Source organism: Nelusetta ayraudi, unplaced genomic scaffold (assembly GCF_046127955.1).
Source record: "Nelusetta ayraudi isolate G7.1 ecotype Tasmania unplaced genomic scaffold, CSIRO-AGI_Nayr_v1 ptg000020l, whole genome shotgun sequence".
NCBI lineage: Eukaryota > Metazoa > Chordata > Actinopteri > Tetraodontiformes > Monacanthidae > Nelusetta > Nelusetta ayraudi.
The window spans coordinates 791982-814625 of NW_027466070.1; the positions used below are offsets into that span (position 1 = coordinate 791982).

The 22644-nt window shown below is 48.5% G+C and overlaps 4 protein-coding genes across 7 annotated transcripts in view; 2 read left to right on the forward strand and 2 right to left on the reverse strand.

Moving 5' to 3' along the window:
• cep290 (centrosomal protein 290) overlaps positions 1 to 1063 on the forward strand; it is a 30539-nt gene extending 29476 nt beyond the window's left edge. For all 4 annotated transcript variants that reach the window (XM_076027220.1, XM_076027223.1, XM_076027221.1 and 1 more), the window contains one exon: positions 677 to 1063. In XM_076027220.1, the coding sequence (XP_075883335.1) occupies positions 677 to 882 (206 nt within the window). In that variant the 3' untranslated portion in view covers positions 883 to 1063. The remainder of the gene's footprint in view (positions 1 to 676) is intronic.
• rlig1 (RNA 5'-phosphate and 3'-OH ligase 1) lies at positions 1057 to 5413 on the reverse strand. Its single transcript, XM_076027228.1, has 6 exons — positions 5201 to 5413; positions 4120 to 4333; positions 3904 to 4020; positions 2727 to 2924; positions 1594 to 1763; positions 1057 to 1504 (listed from the first exon to the last, which is right to left on the reverse strand). Exons 1-6 carry the CDS (start codon positions 5288 to 5290, stop codon positions 1310 to 1312), a joined length of 984 nt encoding a protein of 327 aa, XP_075883343.1. The 5' UTR covers positions 5291 to 5413; the 3' UTR covers positions 1057 to 1309.
• Positions 5414 to 5967: 554 nt separating this feature from the next.
• lyve1b (lymphatic vessel endothelial hyaluronic receptor 1b) lies at positions 5968 to 12079 on the reverse strand. Its single transcript, XM_076027239.1, has 6 exons — positions 11651 to 12079; positions 8414 to 8579; positions 7790 to 7929; positions 7294 to 7671; positions 6413 to 6491; positions 5968 to 6196 (listed from the first exon to the last, which is right to left on the reverse strand). Exons 1-6 carry the CDS (start codon positions 11724 to 11726, stop codon positions 6019 to 6021), a joined length of 1017 nt encoding a protein of 338 aa, XP_075883354.1. The 5' UTR covers positions 11727 to 12079; the 3' UTR covers positions 5968 to 6018.
• Positions 12080 to 13036: 957 nt separating this feature from the next.
• On the forward strand, positions 13037 to 22459 carry LOC142888808 (uncharacterized). Its single transcript, XM_076027231.1, has 8 exons — positions 13037 to 13426; positions 15237 to 15377; positions 16743 to 16943; positions 17668 to 17855; positions 19615 to 19828; positions 20402 to 20500; positions 20650 to 20717; positions 21504 to 22459. Exons 1-8 carry the CDS (start codon positions 13160 to 13162, stop codon positions 21661 to 21663), a joined length of 1338 nt encoding a protein of 445 aa, XP_075883346.1. The 5' UTR covers positions 13037 to 13159; the 3' UTR covers positions 21664 to 22459.
• The last annotated feature ends 185 nt before the right edge of the window (positions 22460 to 22644 follow it).

Consider the following 22644-nt stretch of genomic DNA (forward strand, 5'->3'; position numbering starts at 1 on the left):
CACGCACACGCACCAGCATGCACACACGAGTTTCCAATTGGCCTTGCGTGCATGTTTTGGATTGTGGGTGGAAGCTGGAGAACCCGGAGACAACACAGGCCCCAGTCTGGGACTGAACCCTCGACAGCGCTAACCATCAGTCAGTTAGTTCTGTATAATAGGACCCCTTTGAAGTTTCACAAAGGTCACACAGTGAATAACTTGGAAGCAAACGTTTTTAAACATGAGCTTTTTTTTCTAGGGCTGCAACTAACGATTATTTTTGTTGCCGACTAATTTATCAAACTTTTTTTCCCCCCAGATTAGTCACGACTCTCGTCTTTATTTTCACCTCCTATTGTGGACTCCTGTTTAACCTAATTTGCTTAAATATTCGCACCTGTGTTATATTGTTGTACTCTGACAGCGTACGTTTTTAAACAAATATACTGTATGAATATAATGACAGACAAAGCATTTATCTGACATAGTTCCAAATTTCGCAAATTTTCAACGTAAAATATCAGAGGCATATTGAATAACGATTTAAAGATTATATGCAATGTTTATCACAGTTAAATGCCTTAAACTGATTTCTTACAATTTAAATTTCGAATTAATATTCCCTAAATAACACAGTCGATAAGTGAAAGAGTGCTACAAATGACAAGGCCATCCCACTCTTTGCGCCGCGCAGGCGAGGCGGCCAGGCTGCAGGCCGAGGTGGACAGGCTGAGGAAGGAGCTGGCCAGCTTCGACCCGTCCTTCTTCGAGGAGCTGGAGGACCTCAAGTACAACTACAACCTGGAGGTGAAGAAGAACTGCCTGCTGGAGGAGCAGCTCCGCGGCCTGGCAGACAAGTCCGGCGCCAAGGCCAAGTCACGCGGCAGCTCCGTCAGGTAGCGGGACGCGACCGTCTCGACGACTGAAGATTGAGCCTGAATGGACGCTGATGTTTATGGGCTGCGCTCCAATTTGAGGTCGTTACCCTGAAAATGTGTGTGTGAGATTCATGCCTGGTTTTCTGATGTAAATGTGTGGAGTGTAATTTTTGTAAATTGGCCATAAAGCAGCTTCAAGGAAATCTGAACGTCTCCGCTTCTTTATTTAGTTACTTACTTGCTTTGTCTTCACCGTACAGTATTTACAGAAAGTGAACAGAACATCTTTCACAGTCTTTCCTGCTAAAATGTGAATATTGGTCCGTTAATACTTTTCTGAAACCCTCTTACTGAGCAGTTGTCAGGAAGCACCTGGCAGCTGTTTCACAGCAGAGGCTCATGAGGGCGTGGGAGTGGGTTGGGGTTCTGTACAGTGGTCTTCGGTCCCTTCAGGAGTCCAACTGGACGTCCTGCAGTCGCTTGAAACGCCGTCCGTTCAGTCTGGAGAGGAGGGTGAACAAGTCCTTGGTGCCGTCGCCGCTGATGTACTCGTCCACCGTCGAGGCGACGCGGACGACCAGCGGCCTGCCGCTGAGGCTCGGCGACCCGTCGGGCCACCTCAGGCCCAGGTGGTGACAGTGCACCTGTGGACACGAGCACGCTGCAGCTCTGAGGGTCTCTAAAACACATCTTTTTATTAACGTTAGGGGAGACGGTGGATCGATGTTTTCACCTTGAGCAGCGTGCCGTCGCTGCAGTGCCACACGATGCCTTCCACGCGGCCCTCCGGACTCTCCTGGAACCAGGCCTGCAGCTGCTGGACGTCCACCGGCGGCGGGTTCCTGATGCGGACGCTGCCGTGCGACACCAGACAGTGGAGCGGCTGCTTCTTACTGCCCAGTCCTGGTAGTGGGGGACAAATCGTATCACGCAAAATAAGTGAATAACCTGTTGTTTGGCAAAGAAATAAATAACCGTCTTCTCCAAAAACGTATTGATGGCTCAAAAGTTAGTCAGTGTTGCAGAGGCCATGAAAGTGAGATGTTAGCTTTGCTAGCTGCTAGCTGGGGAACATGCAGGATTCTTTCTCTGAAGGAAGGACTGGGTGTTTAATGTGTGCCTTCCATGTTTGGTGCGATCATATCGTCACCCTGTTAAAATAATGGCCCGAGTCATTTTTTGACGAAAATGAGTTTTTGGCTTAAATCATCTCTTGATTATGCTGCCCATCTCCTCTTGTGTTTTCCCAAAAACTTGAAAAAAAAAATGACTTGGGCCATTATTTTAATAGGGTGAAGATATTTAGTACGAATCTTAGAGTTGTGATTTTATGTACTTGCAAAATATTTGTGAGCCGTTTGCATGCGCAGACACATTTGTGTAATGCTGCGTATCTTTGAATGCAGCTTTCACTGTGCTGTGGGGAGTGGAGCTCGGTTAAACTCCGGGGGACTGTTACACTCAAAGGTTTTTAAGATGCAATCCTGCGTCTCCGTCATGATTTTGGTGAACTCTTCAGAAGTGAGAACAAGTCTTTCTGCCCCCATCCTTCTTTTGCGCGTTTTCATTTGTTCCCATGCAGTTCTTGGAATCAGCCCTGCGTGATGTCACGAAGGGCACAGATGCCTCCACCCCCCTCTCAGATCACCGTCTTGCTCTAAACCCACTCTTCCTGTTTCGGATGGTGAGGAATCGAGATGCTTTTGGATGTGATCGAGCGCGTTCTGATTACAAATTGCGCGCTTGATTTCGGCAGCGAAAGACATCAGCGTGGAGGATCAACGGGAACTCGTCCTTGCCGTCCTCGCAGTAAATCGAGGCCGCAGTCCCTCCCTCCCTCCCCCCCTCACTCACTCACTCACTCACCGTAGGGGTTCCCGTTGACGCTGGTTCCGATGAGCTCCAGCGTTTCCTCCAGCAGCTCGGCCAGCGGCACGGCCGCCACCTCCAGCAGGTCCTCGTCATCGACGGCGGGCCTGAGGACGAGCGCCGCCCCCTGCTGGTGGTCCACCACGGAGGAGTGCCAGCAGTACTGCTTGTTGTCCTTCTCCACCGGGACCCAACCTGACACCCACACGAGCACATGTTCAGCAGTTTGTCCAACAAAAGAATGCAGGAAAGTGTATCACGTAAAGAAGAAGGCAGTGATCTTTTTGTAATGAAAACAACCTCTTCATTCAGCCTTCCTGGATTGTGCAGCTTTTACCCAATAGACGCAATAATAAAAAGACTGCAGTGTTTTGTTTTTTTCCTCAAAAATGTAGCATTATGGGTTGTTGTTGTTTTTTTAATGCAGAAAAAGGCAAACAATGATGAATATGAAGGAAAAGATCACTTCTGTTTTGGCCTCTACAGTTTCATGTTTTTGATTGCAGTTTATTTCATAGAATTCTACACATTTTTTTATATTTCATCAAACATTTTTAAGTTTTTATCTAAAGAATTATGCCAATGATGCAAAACCACATCATCACAAGCATTTAAATAAATAAAAAAGTCCCAGGCAATCAATCTTACTTGACAAACCCCTGGAGCCTGACTGTGATTTATTGTGGACTGAGCCCCAGCGATGAGACCAGGTCTGGAAGGAGGACAGGTCTTGTTCTTATTTTTCTCCTGACACCTCTTTTTAAACCCCCCCTAAGAACAACAGACCAGCATGTTGTTTTTGCTATGTTGATGTTGAGATTATGCATTTTATCACTGCGTCTCTCATAGAACTCTAATTTCAGTCAGTTTGGGGCTGTTTTTTTGACTCCGGAAAAAAAGACTGTAGTATAAAGCAGGCGTGGGCAAACTATGGCCGGCTTTGCTCCTTTTCAACTGACACTAAACAACATGTTTTCTACATATCCCATGATAAGTTTTTCCTCCTATGAGGCGGGTCACCAAAACACATCCATCTGCTTCTGCTCCGACGCCCTCTGTTGACTTTTAGAACCCACTGTGGCCCACCAATTTGTTTTAATAAATAATAAACTGCAAGCCCTGCTTGTGTGAAATCCAGGCTGAAGGCCGTGTTGCTGGGTGAGTGTTGGTTCACCTGGAATGTGTCCGTGCTCGTCAGGGGCCGGCTGCCCGTTGACATGTTTGACTCCGTGGGCCGCGATCCACGTCTCAGGCACCGTCTTGAAATCCTCCTCCACATTCCACGTGAAACCTGAGCAAGTCAGAGAGAGTTGTCGTTTCATTCCCCTTCCTCCAACACCGCCTCCCCGACGCGGGGGACGCGACGTTCCGCCGGCGCAATAAAAGCCACCTTTGGAGCTTCTGTGAGCGTGCCGATACTTCTTGAACCTCCTGTCCGCCTGCTTGTTGGTCTTCCGGTCCAGTCGGGCCCACAGGTGCGGCTGGCCTTTGTAGACGGCCACGTAGCAGCAGGTGCCGTCCAGTTTTTCTGTGGCGAGGGCCCCGTCGACGTCGGCCTCCAGCGCCACGGGGTTCAGGCTCTCCATCGCCACCACCTGGAACGGCTGCAGACAGAGTGACAGGCTGATGAGAGAAACCACTGGGAGCGGGTCGGCCCTGCAGAGGCGCTCTGGGTTTGTGTCTCGCAATAAATATTGACAAAGGAGAACGATGACGGATGGGCAGACAGGTCAGAATGCTCCATTGATTACAGGGGCTTAGGGGGGGGTGGGACAAAAAAAACAAAGCTAACTCACGGCTGCAGATTTCTTTCCAGCATGTTGAGATCAATCACGTCTCATTAATCGAGCCTCTGCCAGTTTTCAGAACAAGCTGCAGTAAAGTAGTCATGGGTCTGCTGTGGTATTATATATCCATCCGCCAAACTAGTCAGACATTACTGTTGTTATTGGACTGGTCATCTTCCTTATTGTTGGTTCTTCTTCGTCTCCTTTGGGTCGTTTCTTCCATTCGTGGCCAGAGCCAATCATCTGCCTCCATCTGACCCTCTAATCTCTCACACCACCAACTGCCTTCATGTCCTGTGTCACTACTGCCATGCATAAATCTCCTTTATGCTCTTCCTCCTGCCTCCGCAGACGTCTCTCCTCGAGACGTGTGGAAACCCAACACCGATTATCTTTACGTGAATAAAGCGTGAATAAAGAGTGAGTGAGCTAGTGAGGCTCCGGAGCGGCGACGGAAACTGCGTCATCCGCTAGCATCACATAAAACACAAACAAACGTTAGCAACGCAACGTCAGCAGCACCGTGTCCAGAAGTCGGATACATAAGAAGATGAACACAGCCTCGAACACAAGTAATTAGAGTTTAGCTGACGCAGCCCTTGTTTCCCGGAGCTAGTTAGCTTAATGTTGCTAACAGCAGGGAGGTGTTTATGAATCAATGAGCGCAGTGTTCCCCGGCTTTACCTGTCCGTCTCGCTTTCTCGACTGCTCCTCCTTCACTTCCGTTTGGAAAACACACGCTATCTTCTGCTGGACGGAGCCCAGACGACGCATTTTCCCCTCCTCTGTTTAAAGTCGGTCACTTGAATCGGAGACTACGATGAAGCAGAAGGAGAGAGGGCTGAAACGACAACAGCGAAGCGGCGTGGACGTCGTTTCCGGCTGAGCTTCTGGTCACGTGACAAGCTTCTTCCACCTGCCTTAAAGCGATTGTTAGAACACAATTATAGCTTTGTGTTCCATTATTTTTACAGTTCCACTTTTAATTATTGTTTTATTTAGTATTTATATTTTAAAGTACGTGTGTATCAATGTAACATGTCAGCACTTTATAATAATTCCTGTTTAAAAATAAGACAAATAGCTAGATGCATTTGGCTTATGCTTCTTTTAATGTTCACATTCGGTTTACAAAGTGGCTACAACAAGCAACGTCCAACGTGTTATAATTCACATTTTAAATTGTTATGAGCAGAAAAGTCACGTACAAAAAGAACAACCCCAAAGAAGTACATTTTTGTACGAAAAGAACAAAAATGAAAACAAAACAATAAGAAGTTAGGTCAAACAAAATAGAAATGAGACATGTCTGAGGCAATGTTTAAGTAAAAAAAATATATAATAATTTTAACTTATAAGATGAAGCATACAAATTTGAATATTCACTGCTTCTCAGTTCTATGGTAGTTTGGAATCTACAAATTTGCAAATACAAATGCAAATTCAGTCGTTCACCTAGTAAAACTGTTGCTAGAACAATGGCACAACAGTCAAACTAAAGATTAATTTGATGTGAAGGTCGGATTCACGCAGAGCGTGATATCGCCTGAGTATTTCCTGTCCTCCTCGTCTTCCTCCTCAGCCTGACTGTGGAGGTCCGTCTCACTGTCGTCATGCTTCCACATCTCTGTCTCCACGTCGTCTTTCAGTCGCCCCGTAGGCCAAAAGCTGAATATATTCCTTGTTCAGTGGCAAAGAAAACAGAAAAAACAAGTTACAATGGGGGGGGGGGGGGGGGGGGGGGGGGGGCAAGTAATAATGATTTATTTAATCAAAGAGTCATTTGTTGTCTGGAGGAAGACATCTGAGCACATTTTTTAATACGCTACTGAATTAAATTTATGGAGGGGAAACCACTGGCCTGCCAGGGTTGCAGCCAGCAGGGCAGCAACTCACAATTTGTAGTAACACACCAGAGCAGCGGCGGCGAGGAGCAGCAGGACGACGCCGAGGACGAGCAGAGTCCTGGACACGCCTGGGAGATAAAACACAACTCAGACCGCCAGCCTTCACCCGTCCACAAGCCGGAAGCAGCTCATCGGGGGAGCGGCAGTGACATAGATGAAAGAGTCGGGGGAACCTTCAGAGAGGGGTGCATTCAAAGTCATTGGTGCCAACCGGTGAACTAATGATCTAGCAAAAAAAAATAATAATAAATGCTGTACTCGCCAGCGTTACATGTTTTTGTTTGGTTAGCTTTTGTTTTATATGGGGGTGTTGGGAAGGGGAAACCAATAGAAGTGAGTATGACACCCACTGACCTTTAACCAGTCAATTAAAAATTGAATTTAACAACTTTGGCTCGTTATGGACATGCTCTGCCCCCCAGTGGCCAGAATTCGTTTGAATTTGTTAAGTTTTGATTTTAATGGAATAAACTCAAGACTTGTCCAGGCTGTAAACCAAACCTTTGGCCCAAGGATCCATCCAGGATCAGGTTGCACTGATGGATGGATGGATGGATGAGTGGATGGAAGGATGGATGGATGGATGAATTGATGGATGGAAGGATGGATGAGTGGATAGATGAACGGATGGATGGATGGATGGATGGATGAATGGATGGATGGGTAGTACTGCAATATCAAGTGATTTAAAAATCACAAAATCATAAAATAATAACATTAAAATCTTACCCTAGAATAAAGACAGTCAATGTTTTCTTTCAATTAAAGCCTTTTTCTTAAAATTAAATGTGAGTCACTGGTTGACTTCACAACCTCCACTAATAAACAGGCAGTAATGAGCATTTCAATGAGCGAGGATGGGTGTTGCACCTCTCAGGAAAGGTTCGGCGGGGCTCGTGGACGGCGTCGCAGTCGTCTCCGGGGCAACGGAGACAGTTGGCGGAAAACTTGAAGGAGAAAAGGAAGACGTGGGTACGACGACGTTGGCGGGTTCCGAGGTGCCATGCTCGGGCGTGGAGGTCGGGGGGCCAGTGGCTGAGCCTGTGAAGGCAGAGGCTGAAGAGGGCGACGTGGTGGGCGTGGCCATCATTGGAGCTCCTGTCGTCGATGTGGTTGGAGGTTTGGTGCTCGTTGAGGAGGGAGAGGAGGAAGTGGAGGTGGGGGAGGATGAAGAGGGTGTGTTCCAAGTGGAGGAGGGGGAGGATGGGGTGGAGCGCAGCGTCGATGTGTTGGGAGCTTCCTCTGAATCTGTAGTGACAGGAATGAATTACAGTTCTTATCACTGAGGGTGCAGGAGGCCCATTTAAAGGCACAGTGCGCAGATTTCATTGAAGCTCATTTTCCTCCCACTGAGACCGTGAACTACCTGACGCATTGAAGCAGAAGACTCCGAACTTCTTGTCGGGGTTCGCCCACCACGTCACCACTCCAGTTTTGCCCTTTCCGCAGTTGCTGTTGGATGTCAGTCGCGGGACGACGGCGGTTTGTTCGGCCGTCCAGCCGTACCTGCGGGAATCAGAGGGAGAGTCTTCTTCAGTTTTGGGTTGGGACTGCTTCCTCGAAGCATCGAAGTGGGTTTCCAAGCCGGGATACAGAAGAGCCTTGGAAGTGTTGGAGTGACCGGTGGCATCTGGCTGCACTCACTTCATCCAACTCCATACAGTCGAACCACTGCAAACACTGACACCACTGACACCACTTGCCTCTTTCACTTCCAAATGTTCCTCCTTTTCCACTTCCTGGTTGCCTCCTGCACTGTTCTGATGCACTTCCTGCACTGTCCTCATCCACTCTCCAATGACCTCCTTCTATGGCTGTGTCCGATCTCACCCACTCATTCCCTACTCCCTATGTAGGGGGTTATAAGTAGCTAACTATATTGTGCTACTCATTAGCCAGATTGAAAAACAAAACAAAAAAACAACTGCATTAAAAACTAAAAAAAACAAACAACAACAACCCTCCTCTTGACCCCAGGCTGTCAGCCTACTTGCAGGTCTCCAGTCCACGCTGCACCGCTCGCCTCATCTGCTCCAGCGTGGCCACGGTGGCGTTCAGCGCTCGACAGGCGGCCGTGGTGGCGCTGAAGTTGTAGGTGTAGCTCCCTCCGTCGATGAGCAGGAAGACGCCGGCGAAGCTCGGGGGCGACTCAGGCACTGCCGACACACACAACCAGTGTTGTTGGGATTACTCCGTAAAAGTTGCCCAATTACTGATTACTCCTTTAAAAAGTAATCTAATTACTTCTTTAACTACTTTGTTTCATAAGTAATCAATTACTAATTGCTTTAGTTAAAAAAAAAAAAAAAAGATAAAGTAACAGTTGAGAACGTCTTGTTTCCTGCACATAACGCACAACGAACCAAAATATTCTTTGATTTAGACGAAATGAACACACAATAATGTTTGTTTTGCATGCATGGCTGCATCATCAATCTGTGACATCAGTGTTTTGGGTTGTTTTTCTAAATTTCAGACATTTTGTGTAGAATAAGACATTTCTAGCTTGCGAAATATTTCAGAAAAGTAATGGAATCATTACTTGATAAAGTAATTATGATGTAATTACCAATTTTGCCACAGTAATCCCGTTACATTATTATGTTACAAAAAAGTAGTTTAATTACAGTAGTGGATTACTTTGTAATAGATTACTCGCCAACTCAACACACACACAAACCTTTGGCCCAAGGATCCATCCAGGATCAGGTTGCACTGATGGATGGATGGATGGATGGATGAGTGGATGGAAGGATGGATGGATGGATGAATGGATGAGTGGATGGAAGGATGGATGGATGGATGAATTGATGGATGGAAGGATGGATGTGTGGATAGATGAATGGATGGATGGATGGATGGATCGATGAATGGATGGATGGGTAGTACTGCAATATCAAGTGATTTAAAAATAATTATCATAAAATAATAACATTAAAATCTTACCCTAGAATAAAGACAGTCAATGTTTTCTTTCAATTAAAGCCTTTTTCTTAAAATTAAATGTGAGTCACTGGTTGACTTCACAACCTCCACTAATAAACAGGCAGTAATGAGCATTTCAATGAGCGAGGATGGGTGTTGCACCTCTCAGGAAAGGTTCGGCGGGGCTCGTGGACGGCGTCGCAGTCGTCTCCGGGGCAACGGAGACAGTTGGCGGAAAACTTGAAGGAGAAAAGGAAGACGTGGGTACGACGACGTTGGCGGGTTCCGAGGTGCCATGCTCGGGCGTGGAGGTCGGGGGGCCAGTGGCTGAGCCTGTGAAGGCAGAGGCTGAAGAGGGCGACGTGGTGGGCGTGGCCGTCATTGGAGCTCCTGTCGTCGATGTGGTTGGAGGTTTGGTGCTCGTTGAGGAGGGAGAGGAGGAAGTGGAGGTGGGGGAGGATGAAGAGGGTGTGTTCCAAGTGGAGGAGGGGGAGGATGGGGTGGAGCGCAGCGTCGATGTGTTGGGAGCTTCCTCTGAATCTGTAGTGACAGGAATGAATTACAGTTCTTATCACTGAGGGTGCAGGAGGCCCATTTAAAGGCACAGTGCGCAGATTTCATTGAAGCTCATTTTCCTCCCACTGAGACCGTGAACTACCTGACGCATTGAAGCAGAAGACTCCGAACTTCTTGTCGGGGTTCGCCCACCACGTCACCACTCCAGTTTTGCCCTGTCCGCAGTTGCTGTTGGATGTCAGTCGCGGGACGACGGCGGTTTGTTCGGCCGTCCAGCCGTACCTGCGGGAATCAGAGGGAGAGTCTTCTTCAGTTTTGGGGTGGGACTGCTTCCTCGAAGCATCGAAGTGGGTTTCCAAGCCGGGATACAGAAGAGCCTTGGAAGTGTTGGAGTGACCGGTGGCATCTGGCTGCACTCACTTCATCCAACTCCATACAGTCGAACCACTGCAAACACTGACACCACTGGCCTCTTTCACTTCCAAATGTTCCTCCTTTTCCACTTCCTGGTTGCCTCCTGCACTGTTCTGATGCACTTCCTGCACTGTCCTCATCCACTCTCCAATGACCTCCTTCTATGGCTGTGTCCGATCTCACCCACTCATTCCCTACTCCCTATGTAGGGGGTTATAAGTAGCTAACTATATTGTGCTACTCATTAGCCAGATTGAAAAACAAAACAAAAAAACAACTGCATTAAAAACTAAAAAAAACAAACAACAACAACCCTCCTCTTGACCCCAGGCTGTCAGCCTACTTGCAGGTCTCCAGTCCACGCTGCACCGCTTGCCTCATCTGCTCCAGCGTGGCCACGGTGGCGTTCAGCGCTCGACAGGCGGCCGCGGTGGCGCTGAAGTTGTAGGTGTAGCTCCCTCCGTCGATGAGCAGGAAGACACCGGCGAAGCTCGGGGGCGACTCAGGCACTGCCGACACACACAACCAGTGTTGTTGGGATTACTCTGTAAAAGTTGCCCAATTACTGATTACTCCTTTAAAAAGTAATCTAATTACTTCTTTAACTACTTTGTTTCATAAGTAATCAATTACTAATTGCTTTAGTTAAAAAAAAAAAAAAAAGATAAAGTAACAGTTGAGAACGTCTTGTTTCCTGCACATAACGCACAACGAACCAAAATATTCTTTGATTTAGACAAAATGAACACACAATAATGTTTGTTTTGCATGCACGGCTGCATCATCAATCTGTGACATCAGTGTTTTGGGTTGTTTTTCTAAATTTCAGACATTTTGTGTAGAATAAGACATTTCTAGCTTGCGAAATATTTCAGAAAAGTAATGGAATCATTACTTGATAAAGTAATTATGATGTAATTACCAATTTTGCCACAGTAATCCCGTTACATTATTCCGTTACAAAAAAGTAGTTTAATTACAGTAGTGGATTACTTTGTAATAGATTACTCGCCAACTCAACACACACACAAACTCTGCAAAAAGTAGAAATTCTGGATTTACTGTACTTTGATGCTATGTCCTGTCAGATAAGTGAATAGCGGCAGCGTGTAATAAAGTGTCTGGCACACTGCATGCAGTAAATATTAATGATAACCACCAAATGAATCACAAAATCAATCTGAGGGATGTATCTCATCACTTGGCGCTTGTCAGTTTCTCAGGTTCTTGCGTCTCCATGTGAGGTTCCATAGATTTGTACACTGCAAAAGCATCGACTGCAAGCAGAAATCCGACATTTCAGAGCCGTGCATTGCACTAATAAAAGAACTGAATTCTCCTTTAAATGAGGGAACTGAAGCAATGAACTCACCTTGTGTGAGAGCGGAGGCGGCACAGATGCTCGCAGAGCAAAGCAGAAAGTGAACGAAAACGCCAACTTTTCCCATCTTCGTCTCCCGTCAGACACACATCGTCGAGGCGGCGGCAGTCGAGAGGAGCAAATGCAGGGTGCTGTAAAAAAAAAAAAAAAAAAAAAAATGCGGCGGGAGCGACGGGAGCACGGACGAGGAAACGGGAAGCTGGGGGTCATTCCTGCCCGATGGCCCTGCGCCAGATAACACAGGGCCACGGTGCAGAGGCCTTGACACGGAGCAGGGCTGGAATCAGGGACGTATAAGTTGTCTCAGAAATAATCAAACAAACACATTGAGGATTTCCAGGAAACAATAAAGGCGGGCGACAGGAAGTATCGAGCTGCGGCTGCTGGTCCTCTCAGACTCTTGAGCGACTCTCCCGTCGCTGCGGAACGAGCAGCGAACAGCCTCCGGGCCTCTCGGGTCAGCTGTGGGATTTTCTGCTTGATCGGCATTTATTTATCAGACGCTGTGGTATGTTCGCTGTCGCAGGCCCGTCGGGAAAAAAACTTCCTCCAGAACGTCCTGCCCAACACCCGACCCTCAGCCTTCAACTGTGCATTCAGACTTCTTTTTTGTTTGGGGGGGGGGGAGGGGAATTTCTCCTTCTCTGCGTGTGCTACGTCTGTTTTTGATCCGTTTGTGCTCTGAAGAAAACCAACAGCGGAGACGCCATGACCTCTGACCCCCCCCCCTCCCCTCTGAAAGGTGTTTCACACTGTAAAACATCACACAGTATAAGTCTGTGAAAGACGGAGCTTCTTGATCCAGGGCTGCAGTATAGTCACACCTCGGAGGAAGAGTGTCAATCTTTGAATCGTTCATCGTTTCCTCTCTGCAGCAGCTTCCCCTGGAGAAAGAAATCTGACGTGTGGCCTTGAGTGTCTGTTTGCTCTGATGCTTTTAAGCGGTTTAAGACTTTGGACGATTAAATCAGCACCTCATGCATGTGAAATCTGTCATCTGGGTTTCCGTAAATTAGATTTTCTCATTTATAATAATTATAATAATAACATGAAAACAATATAAAATGAGATAACACCCCATGGAATGTGGAATGTGGAATGTCGGGATGAGGATTTTCTAAATTTTTCTTGTTACGTTGCGACCGGGGTCCAATTTCTCTGCAAGACACAAAATATTTACGAAGAATTCTCAGATGTGGCATTTTTACTTTGACGATAATTTAACAGCTGTTGTTTATCTCACCGGTTCACTGGTCTCAACTGAATATTTCAACCAAGCGATGTGAAGCAGCTCGAATCGGAATTTCTTTTTAAAAGCAGAAAACAAAGTCGGGCAGAGAAGCGTCAAACTCTCATCACCTCCAGGCCGCTGCGATCGCGTTACCTCATCAATAAAGCACGAGGCTCCTCGTGGAAACCGAGACCTTCATTCACTCCATTCCCTGGCTGGAGCGGAGGAGCTCAGTTCCTCTCCGGCAGCCGAGGCAGGAACGTCGGGAGATGTCGCTCCGGGTCAAGTCCCACACGGACCTGCAGGCGGCGGGGACGCCCTCGCTGGGCGGCGGCCTGCACCAGGCCCTGTCAATGAGCAGCGGCAGCCTCGGCCGAGTGCCTCGCTTCGGCAGCGCCACCACGGCGGCGGGGGAGGTCAGAGGTCACCCGGCGGGCCGGCCCAGGAGGCCCGTGAGGGTGGTCCGTCCCGTCAGCACCAACAACTCCTTCCTCCACATGAACAACCTGCAAGGGGAGCTGGTCAGGAAGCGGAAGGTAAGAAAAAAAGGAAAAGAGTTGGAAATTCGCAGGATCATCGTAGATCGTAGACTTAAACTGTGGGGCCCCTCAGGCCGAATGACAGGACATCTGGTGCCGCTAGTAAGTGCGTCTGGCCCGAGCCTGACTTCCATCACCGAGTGCTGCCGCAAAGTAGAAACAGACACGTTTGCTCCGCCAGCGCCTCCGCATCGTAAGACCGGCAGTGCCGCTGTCACAAGAGCCAGATCGCTTCCCGCTTCTCTTCCAGGGCAGGGCAGGACAGGGCAGGGCAGGAGAGGGGCGGAGCCTGGCTTTTACTGGACAGCTAATTGAAACCCTTCAAGTTCAAACAGAAGTTAACCTCCTGCGACCTGGCGTCCACATTTTCGGTTGTCTAGACTGCAATATGAGATTTTGGCTTGCGAAGGCCTGCCGTCCACTTACGAGAACATTAAACCGCCACCTAGTGGTGGAAGAAGAGTATAAGACGTCGCATGTTAGATTTAAGATGGCCGACAACCCAGCCAGAAGTTGAGGTGGCCACTCAAACATCGACCAACACATTTCATGGTTGGTTCTTCTTCAGATATGTGTGTCTGTGTTCGATGTATAAAATATAAATAATTCTTTGTTTTTACACTCATCAGGTCCCAATTAGTTCAGGTCTTAGGTGGTTAAAGTGGGCAGGCAGGTGGCTCTCGCTGCTGCTGCTGCTGCTGCAGCTGCTGCTGCTGCTGCTGCTGCTGCTGCTGCTGCTGCTGCTCAGACAGACGTCCTCAACCAGCGCTGGTGCCAGCGGGAATTGCGCGATCCCAATCCCAGTTTATGGGGAGCTGGGTGTCGGCCAGTGTCGTTTGGCAGGCGCTGCGTCGAGGAAACGCACACTTCTCACGTCCCCTTTCCAGCGCCTTCCAACATCTGCGTCGCATCAACCTTGCCTGACCCGGAAAGGCGGAAAGCGCTAAACCTCGGCTGTTACCTCAGACGACTTTCTGCTGCGGCCTCAACGCGGTTCGACACCTGAAGGCCTCTCGCCCGCCTGCTGATCGTCCGCTATTGAATTAGTGTCAGGGAAGAATTTTAATGTTTCATCAAAGAGACACGTGCTTGGTCGTTCAGCCCCGATCCCATACATTATGGGAAACACATGCAGGAACGTGCGCATCTTGAGAAAGCACCAGACAGAGCACGACTCCCCCTTGTGGACGATGGCCCTCGGGAGCGTGCGGGTGAATGATGGAGACATACAGTATATAACATCCAAACATTCACACTGGAGTCTGGTGAAGCAGCATCGCACAGCATCGCACCTTTATGTATTTTATCGGCGCTTATGAAATTACAAATCATCTTAAACAGACAAGAAATTACACATAATTGTACTTTGAACACGTGAAAACCTGCATCGAGGTCCTGAAATGAGTAAAAACCGAATGGTCTGCGGTTTGATTTACAGCCAGATGGAATGTTCCTCCAGTCGCAGCAGTTTACAATAACACAATATCTATCCATCACTCGGAGCCGCGTGTTCTTGTCCAAATCCATTAATTTATTTTTGCGTGGGAGGGTTTCCAGCACCAGCAGAGCGTCTGCCGGGATCTCGGACATTAATCTACAGAAAACAAAGCCTAAGATGGTAAAAGGTGAAAGGCGGACGTCGAGGGGCGCGCACTGATAATTGCTGCCACGTTGCGTAATGACAACAACAACAACAACAATTATTATTTCTTAAAAGGAAAAAAAACAAAAAAAAAAAACAGTGTTTGTCAGTCAAGGGAACGGTTGGGTTTGAGCTGCCGACGGTGAACCTGTTTCTCCCTCACAGGAATGTGAGGACTTGAGAAAAGAAAACAAGTTTTTGGCTAACGAGATCCACATGGAGCGGATCACGATGCGCACGGAGAACGAGCTGATCATGAGGAACCTCAGGAATCTCAATCAGGAGCTGCAGGCCGACGTCAAGGAGGTAGGCCGGCACACATGCATGCAGACGCGCACACACACACACACACACACACACACAGGCACAGGCACGCAGGAGATGATCACACGATCAAGACCAGAGAACAGGGAGCTTGAAGACGCTGGTGGATCATCTGCTGTGCTTGAACCCCACTAATAACTCTTGATTTGCACCTTTAAAGCGCCGTGTGCTTTTAATTTAGAGCTATTATTTTAAACATGAAAACACTTTTTACGAACATGAACTGAGCTGCGGTGACAGATCAAGTTCAAGGGACGGTGGGTTTTTTGGAGGAGGGAACCACTGAAAGAAAACTCATCCAAGGGGCGCAATCAGTTTTTTTTTATTCTCAAGTTGAAGGGAGCCTGGGATATTTCCCGGCATGCCCTCTGACTCTGTGGCTGTGGAGACCCAACGCAAAAACACCTACACACATTTTTAATTCTTGTCAATTACTCTGACGTCTTAGTTCAATGAGGTTTAAGTGGATTTTAGCCACTAACACATCGCCTCGGTAACCTCGGTAGCTGTCTAGCTAATGGTAGCTACGCAGCTCACCAGCATCGAACCAACCCCGATGTATTGCCGCACAACGCTGACAGCAGGCCCCGCCCCCCTACCTGGCAACGGCGGAGGAGGACGGTTCGAGTCTCCCGGAGGAAAACAACAACTACAGCAATGACTGATCAGCTTGTTCAGGAAGAGGGGTGGGGTGGGGTGGGGGGGGTGTCCCATTTCATGGGGGTGGATTTCAACCACTGACCCGAGTTCCCTCCCACGAAGAGACAAACAATATAACGCCATGTCAAAATGCACACAAATAACAAAACACAACTATGACCATCAGTCGAACTGGACTAGTACAAAAAAAGATTCAATCTTTTATTTTATTTTTTCCAATTATTCAAAGCGCCGCTTGATGTCGCTGAGATGCTTTCTGTTCCGCCTGCTGACCCGCCGGGCTGTGGCTGAGTATCAGGAGTCACGTTACGCGCCGGAAAACACAAAAGGCGGCTCTACTCCTGTTTCCTGACCCCGCCCCCAACCCCTCACCCCCCAACCCCTCGTATACACCCCCCCCCCACACCCTACGTGATACGCAGGTATACACTGTATAACCACTAGAAAAAGGTTCCGAATTACCGCACAACCACTAAAAAATGCGCAAAGATTTGTATCGGTATGTTGTATGTTTATTTTTTGACATTCACTTTCCTGTTTAAAAATGTGATTAAAATGATGTTTTATTTTCTTATCTGTTTGAGAGTCAACCATCGCTTTAGTGCCGCTTTAGAGAATTTATTTGTGTTTGCACAACTTTTTGCAGTAAATTGCTACTAATAAACTAGACCGCACCACTGCTTCCAGCTGAAGCACAGGCTGCACCAGAGCCAGCAGAGGGCGACGCTGTGCTCGCAGGCCGCGGCCGAGGCCGAGGAGTCCCGGGGGGAGGCGGAGAGGAGCCGCGCCCTGGCCGAGGCCCGGGCCGGGGGCTGGCAGCGGGACAGCGAGGCGGCCGAGGGCGACCGGTGTCGACTGAGCGAAGAGCTGCAGCTGCTGAAGAAAGAGGTGCCACGTGCACGTGCATACGCGCACACACACATTTTCATTCATGTCATGTAGCTCCGTGGAAGGTATTTGACCACGAATCCGAAACTAACCTGAGAGTAAATCCTAACCTATCGGTACTAATGAGGTCACCTTTGACCTTTGGCCTGAACTGTGAAATCCTAAGAAGCTAAAGCCCAACCAAATCCGACTATGGATGCATGATAAGATTTGGATACCACAGTGCCAATATGCCACTATTCTGCTAGTGGTCACGTATGGTACTGCAGCCAGAATTCCCTTGCAACCCCGAAAAGCATTTGTCCCTGGAGATCCCAGTACAAAAAGAAACACCTGTGAAAGAGCCAGAATGTCTCCGACATTATGAAACACTGTCCATTATAAATCTTTCTATTGTAAATTTTTCAGTCCTGCACTTTTTAACTTTGAAAAAAAAAAATGCATATAGGGCCACTTTAATGTCACGTCATTGTGTGTGTTTTGGCTCGAACGGATTGGCTAATGAGTCCTGACGCATCACATGAGTTACGGAGGCCTGATGGGAAGTGACACAGTACACCTGTGACTTGCGAACAAATCGTCCTCAAAATGAAAAACACGTGAAAGCTGAAAAGAAAAACGCTGATCACAACAATGGTTGGGTTTTTTTGGCCGGCTTTTCTAAACTTTCTGAGCTCAACCAAGAACTTCCCTGCTGAATCTCCCTGGGTTTCCCGCCCCGCAGCTCGGCGACCTGCAGCTCTCGCTGGCCCGAGCGGAGAAGAGCCACCTGGAGGCGGAGCTGCAGCTGCGGCGGCTGTCGGCGGAGAAGCAGGCGCTGCAGGAGGAGCAGCGCAGCGTGGAGAAGGAGCGCAGCGACCTGCGGCAGCGACTGCGGCGCGTCAGCGAGGAGAAGGGCCGCGTCAGGGAGAGGTGGGTGCGTCCCGCAACCACTGGGGGGCGCTGCAGAGCTCTCCGAGGCCCGGGCACATCGCCCTGCTTCAGGCTGAAGGAAAACAATTAGGCTGCGTTCAGACTGCAGGCGAATCTGATTCAAATCAGATTCCTTCTCATTTTTAGGGCCGACTGTCCACACTGTTTTTAGCAAGTGTCCAAATGGGATGTGGTTCTGTTCACACTGGGCCACATTATTGACCCATCTGACAGGCTGCTGTAGCAACGATGTGGGAGCGGAGGCGTCGTCCAGCGTAGCGTGTAGTGTGTGACGTCATATCATTGCAACAGCGGCACTTGTTGCGCTACATGGCCTGGAGCTTGGCTTGAGTGGAGCTACAGTCTCCCCCCCCCCCACACACTGATGAGCCAATGAGTTTCCTCCTCTGTCCAGGGACTGCTGTTTCCTACTGCTTCTGTCTGCTCCATTACGTTCAGGCTCCGCACCTGGAATGGTGCCCTCTGGTCTGGAGCATTGGCTCTTGTGTTGCGTAGAGTGACGTCACGGACAGTCAAAACCCATCAGTGTGTTTTGGAGCTGTTCACACTGAGACACATCTGTCCAAATGCCATTTGTAACGACCTCCCCAAGGTGGTTTCAATCCAGATTTCATGTGATTTGTGACTGTTCATATTACAAAAGAGCCACCCGCTTTCAATCTGGATGGGCTAATAATCAGATTTTGGCCGGCAGTCCCTAACAAGGCCAAAGAGCCTCTGAACATCCGCTCTGGAAAACCATAGGGTCCATGAGCGTGGGACCGCTGACCACTTGCACTTTGTTTTAATGGTGTTTGGCTGCTTTAACGCTGTTGAACGGCTCTTTTTCTGTCACCGTTCCTGAACACACATGGAAAAACAGCGCAGGCGTCGCAAATTTCACTTCGTTCGTGCGAGTTTGGGGCTTCTGGAGAGACTTTTCGGAGAATGTTTTTCATGGCTGACTGGATTGTCATCAAGTAATTTTTTTAGGGCAGAAAAATTAAATAAATAAATACAAACAAAAAACAGATGAGGAGAACGAGGCAGCATAAATTAGGACGGCGGCGAAAGCAGCTGCACTGTGAGGACGAATCACCGTCCTTTGCTCAAAAATAAAAAACAGGGTTGGTGGTCCGAGCAGCACCGCCAGGGGGGATTAATGTTCTCGGGTCAAAACTGACGCTCCAGATCTTCCTGGTTGGAATAAATCTACCGGAAAAAGCACTCATCAGTGGATGACACGTCTACGCCAGTAAATCACAGCAGCAGCTCAGACTTTTGATTTACTCGCTGGAAGAATTCGCTTTTCTTCGGGGGGGGAAAAACATGACTTTTTTTTTTCTTTTTCTGGTGTTTGCCAGAGATTGAGCTTCAGCTCAGGCCAGTAAGTGCAGCTGAAAGAAAGGCTTAAGCCTTGAATAAATGTATACCAACGGCTCAGTTTTAAAGCAAAAATCAGGTCTTCAGTTTGTTCGGCCCGTGCAGTTTAATTGAATCTGTCTGTCTGTCTGACTTTCTTATCTCATAGTTCCGACTTTTTTTTTAAATCTCATATATTGAGTCTCTGATGACTTACCATGAGGCCTTTTTTTTTTACTGGTGGAAATGAACTTCAATATATTTGAGTCATATGCATCATTAAATTAAATTAAATTAAATTAAATTAAATTAAATTAAATTAAATTAATAAATAAATAAACAGCAAACCTTTTGATTGGTGCAGAACTTGGAGGTCCTGACTCTTCTCTCCCGGCAGCGAGGCTGACCTGAAGCACAGGGTGGCGGCGCTGGAGCAGGAGAACCAAAAGGCCCGGCAGGCCCAGCAGGAGTGCGAGGCCGAGAGGTGCCTGGCCGAGAGGGAGCGGCAGGAGCGGAGCGCCGAGTGCCTGAGCTGGAGGGAGCGGCACGGCGAGCTGGCCCAGAAGCTCCGGGCCCAGGAGGACCTGAGGGCACTGAGGCAGAGCAAGGCTGTGAGACCAATGCACACACACACACACACACACACACACACACACACACACACACACACACACACACACACACACACACACACACACACACACACACACACACACACAGTCTGGGAAGTCTTGATCTTATGAAAGGGTGTCAGGCAGTTAAACAGAGACATGCAATCCTCTTTGAGCCCAACAGGGGGTGCTGCTGTTTCAACATCAGGGCATCTTATTCTCTGTTTAGAAGCCATGGAAGAAAAAGATTTCCAAATGGTAATTTTAAAATGGAAAAAACACAGTGTTGCAACACTGTCCGTGCGAGCAAAATAACACAATGTTCTCAAGGGAAAACAACAAGAACAGTTTGTAAGAAAATTAAACGTCTATCTATCCAACCTCCCGCAATCAGTGTCACGGTGGTCTGCTGGAGCCTCTCCCAGCTGTCATCGGCCGACGGCAGGGTTATTTCCTGTGAAGAAAATGACAAAAAAGTCCCTGAAATCTTGGTGCGCTCTGTCTGTCTGTCTGTCTGTGTGTGTGTGTGTGTGTGTGTGTGTGTGTGTGTGTGTGTACTCCTTGCCTCGGCAGTGCCAGGCCAACATCAAGAGCTACTTCCTCTGCATGACCGAGAGCGATCAGAGGGTCAAAATCCTGAGGAACCAGGACGGCGCGCCGAGGAACTTCACGGTGAGGTTGCACACGGTGTCATCCTCCCTCCCTCCTGATGTTCCTCTTCCTCCCCTGCAGGAGGGACCGACTTCAGTTGCACTTTGCTTTTGATGTCTCGCTATCAATGGGACGACCTATTGTTTTAAAATCACATCCTCCCCCTGCAGGAGGGAGACCCCGTGTTCATCTCCACCCCCGAGCCCGCCGCCGAGGAGCCGGAGAGGAGTTCATCCAGGTAACCCCTGCCGCCACCAGGGGGCTCTGGCGCAGCGACCCGTCGGGCGAAATCATACCTACACGTTTGTGTTTTCCAGCGGTTCAGATTTCAAAGGAGGCCTCAAGTGGAATCCCCCCCCAATTACTCTTCTTAGCAATTAAAAAAAAAAAAAGAAGAAATCCCTTGAAATTAAATGTCCCACTTTGTCAGTTTGAATAAGCGGACAGTTTGGTTTTCCTCTCCATGACATCTTTTATCTAAAGATCTTGGCCTGCTGCTGCCCAACCTGTGACTGTCTTTTGGTACACAGTGTGCGGACTTAAGAAAAAGTACCAGATATTTACGCAATCGCAGAATTTAGACGACACGCGAATTGGGCTGAAGCGGAAGAACGCCGTCTTTATGGAAGGCAGAGAGAAATTTATTACCCTGATGCGACCAGTGGTCCTCGTAAATCAACAACAACAACAGTTTGCCCTCTGTTTGCAGCCTCCTGCCGTTTGAGCAGCGTCTGGAGCCTTGTTGGACCTTCCACGTTTGGGAAGGAGATAAAAAACAAAACCGAGAGCAGAGCCAAGGCCCAGCTCAGGGTGTGGACGGTCACTCACCTGGGGAGGGTGTGGGTGAGCCCTTTGTGACATCACAAACAGCCCGTGATTCCCCAGAACTGTTTACGTGCGCGCTTTCTGAAAAGCTGAGCAATCGACAAACCAAATGTTAGAGAATCAACTTTTCACCGACACAGAAGACACCAGAGATCATTAGTTCTGCATCCTTCTTCCATTCTTCCTTCCCCTGCACCAGGACCATGCTGAGGGTCTCGGCGCCCCACGCCGGCAGGACTCCAGGCCCCAGTCACTTCGACGAGCTGCCTGCCTTCGTAGGACAGCGGCCGGACTCGGCGCCTCAGCGTCGAAGCAGGAAGGTGGTGGAGTACTTCTGGATCCCTACAGACCAGGAGTAGGCTGCAGGTGGAGAGGAAGAAGAGGAGGAAGAAGAATTCCCACTTGACAAACGCAGACCTACACGGCGACTTCCATTCCCAGGAATGCAGTCGTCTGCTGGCTGCTTTCGTGCAGAGATGATGTGTAGATGTAGAATCAAGATGTGTTCACAATCACAAGAGGTCCGACACACAAGTTGTGGTGCTCATGTACTGGATTTTATTGACATTAAAGCATTTGACACGCACAATCATTTTCCAAGAAACCTCCACACCGTTGTGATCCGAACCCGACGTCGTCTGGCGTGTGTGAGCGGAGCTTTGTGAGCTCGGTGGTTCCTGGGTAAAACTCATGTGATGGGCCGAGCTTCGTTATTAGCCGTTAAGACTGGTTTTAGTTGGGAGGGGAGGGGAGGAGAGGGGCGGGGCTTGCTACAGGCTTTCTCTTTCAATTGGCCAATCAGAGAAGGAACATGGATCTTCCAAAAGAAAAGAAAATCATCAATTTGCTTCATTTTTTTCTCCAAACTTAACAAGCCGCATTGACACAATCCCACCCTCGGAGTCGTCCAATTTCATTTTGTTCTTTTTAGTGCATTAATACATTTACGTCACGTTTATTTTGTTTTTTTTTGTGCAATCCGGCCCTCATTGAATACTTGAGGGGGTTCCATTTCATCATCCCGGCACGAGAGAGGGAAAGAAAAAAAAACAAAAAAAAAACAGAACACCACCACCAACAAAGAGACAAAAGGCTCATCTAATGAAGAGGTAGAAACACAGGCAACTCTGAAATGGAACAGCGGCACACCGACGATTTCAACTTGAGAACGACAGCGCAGCCACTCGGGTGGAGGGGGACGGGGGGGGGCAGAAGGAATCTCCTGATGGTCGAGGAGTAAAAACGAAACGAAAAACCAGGACGTCTGGCCGGCTCCACGCGCTCCGCTCTCACCTCAGAGGGCCGCTGGTCGCCCCTCGTGGCCGACTCCGCCCTCCGTC

What these genes read in the sequence shown, in the direction of transcription:
- rlig1 (XM_076027228.1), bottom strand. Translation starts at nt 5,290, where the DNA reads ATGCGTCGTCTGGGCTCCGTCCAGCAGAAGATAGCGTGTGTTTTCCAA. An exon ending in CGCTCACAGAAGCTCCAAAG is followed by an intron (nt 4,021 to 4,119) that starts GTGGCTTTTATT and finishes TGACTTGCTCAG; the next exon opens with GTTTCACGTGGAATGTGGAG. An exon ending in CGTCAACGGGAACCCCTACG is followed by an intron (nt 1,764 to 2,726) that starts GTGAGTGAGTGA and finishes CCCCACTACCAG; the next exon opens with GACTGGGCAGTAAGAAGCAG.
- lyve1b (XM_076027239.1), bottom strand. Translation starts at nt 11,726, where the DNA reads ATGGGAAAAGTTGGCGTTTTCGTTCACTTTCTGCTTTGCTCTGCGAGC. An exon ending in CTTCTGCTTCAATGCGTCAG is followed by an intron (nt 7,672 to 7,789) that starts GTAGTTCACGGT and finishes CTGTCACTACAG; the next exon opens with ATTCAGAGGAAGCTCCCAAC. An exon ending in CTGGTGTGTTACTACAAATT is followed by an intron (nt 6,197 to 6,412) that starts GTGAGTTGCTGC and finishes CCACTGAACAAG; the next exon opens with GAATATATTCAGCTTTTGGC.
- LOC142888808 (XM_076027231.1), top strand. Translation starts at nt 13,160, where the DNA reads ATGTCGCTCCGGGTCAAGTCCCACACGGACCTGCAGGCGGCGGGGACG. An exon ending in TGCAGGCCGACGTCAAGGAG is followed by an intron (nt 15,378 to 16,742) that starts GTAGGCCGGCAC and finishes CACTGCTTCCAG; the next exon opens with CTGAAGCACAGGCTGCACCA. An exon ending in AAGGGCCGCGTCAGGGAGAG is followed by an intron (nt 17,856 to 19,614) that starts GTGGGTGCGTCC and finishes CTCTCCCGGCAG; the next exon opens with CGAGGCTGACCTGAAGCACA.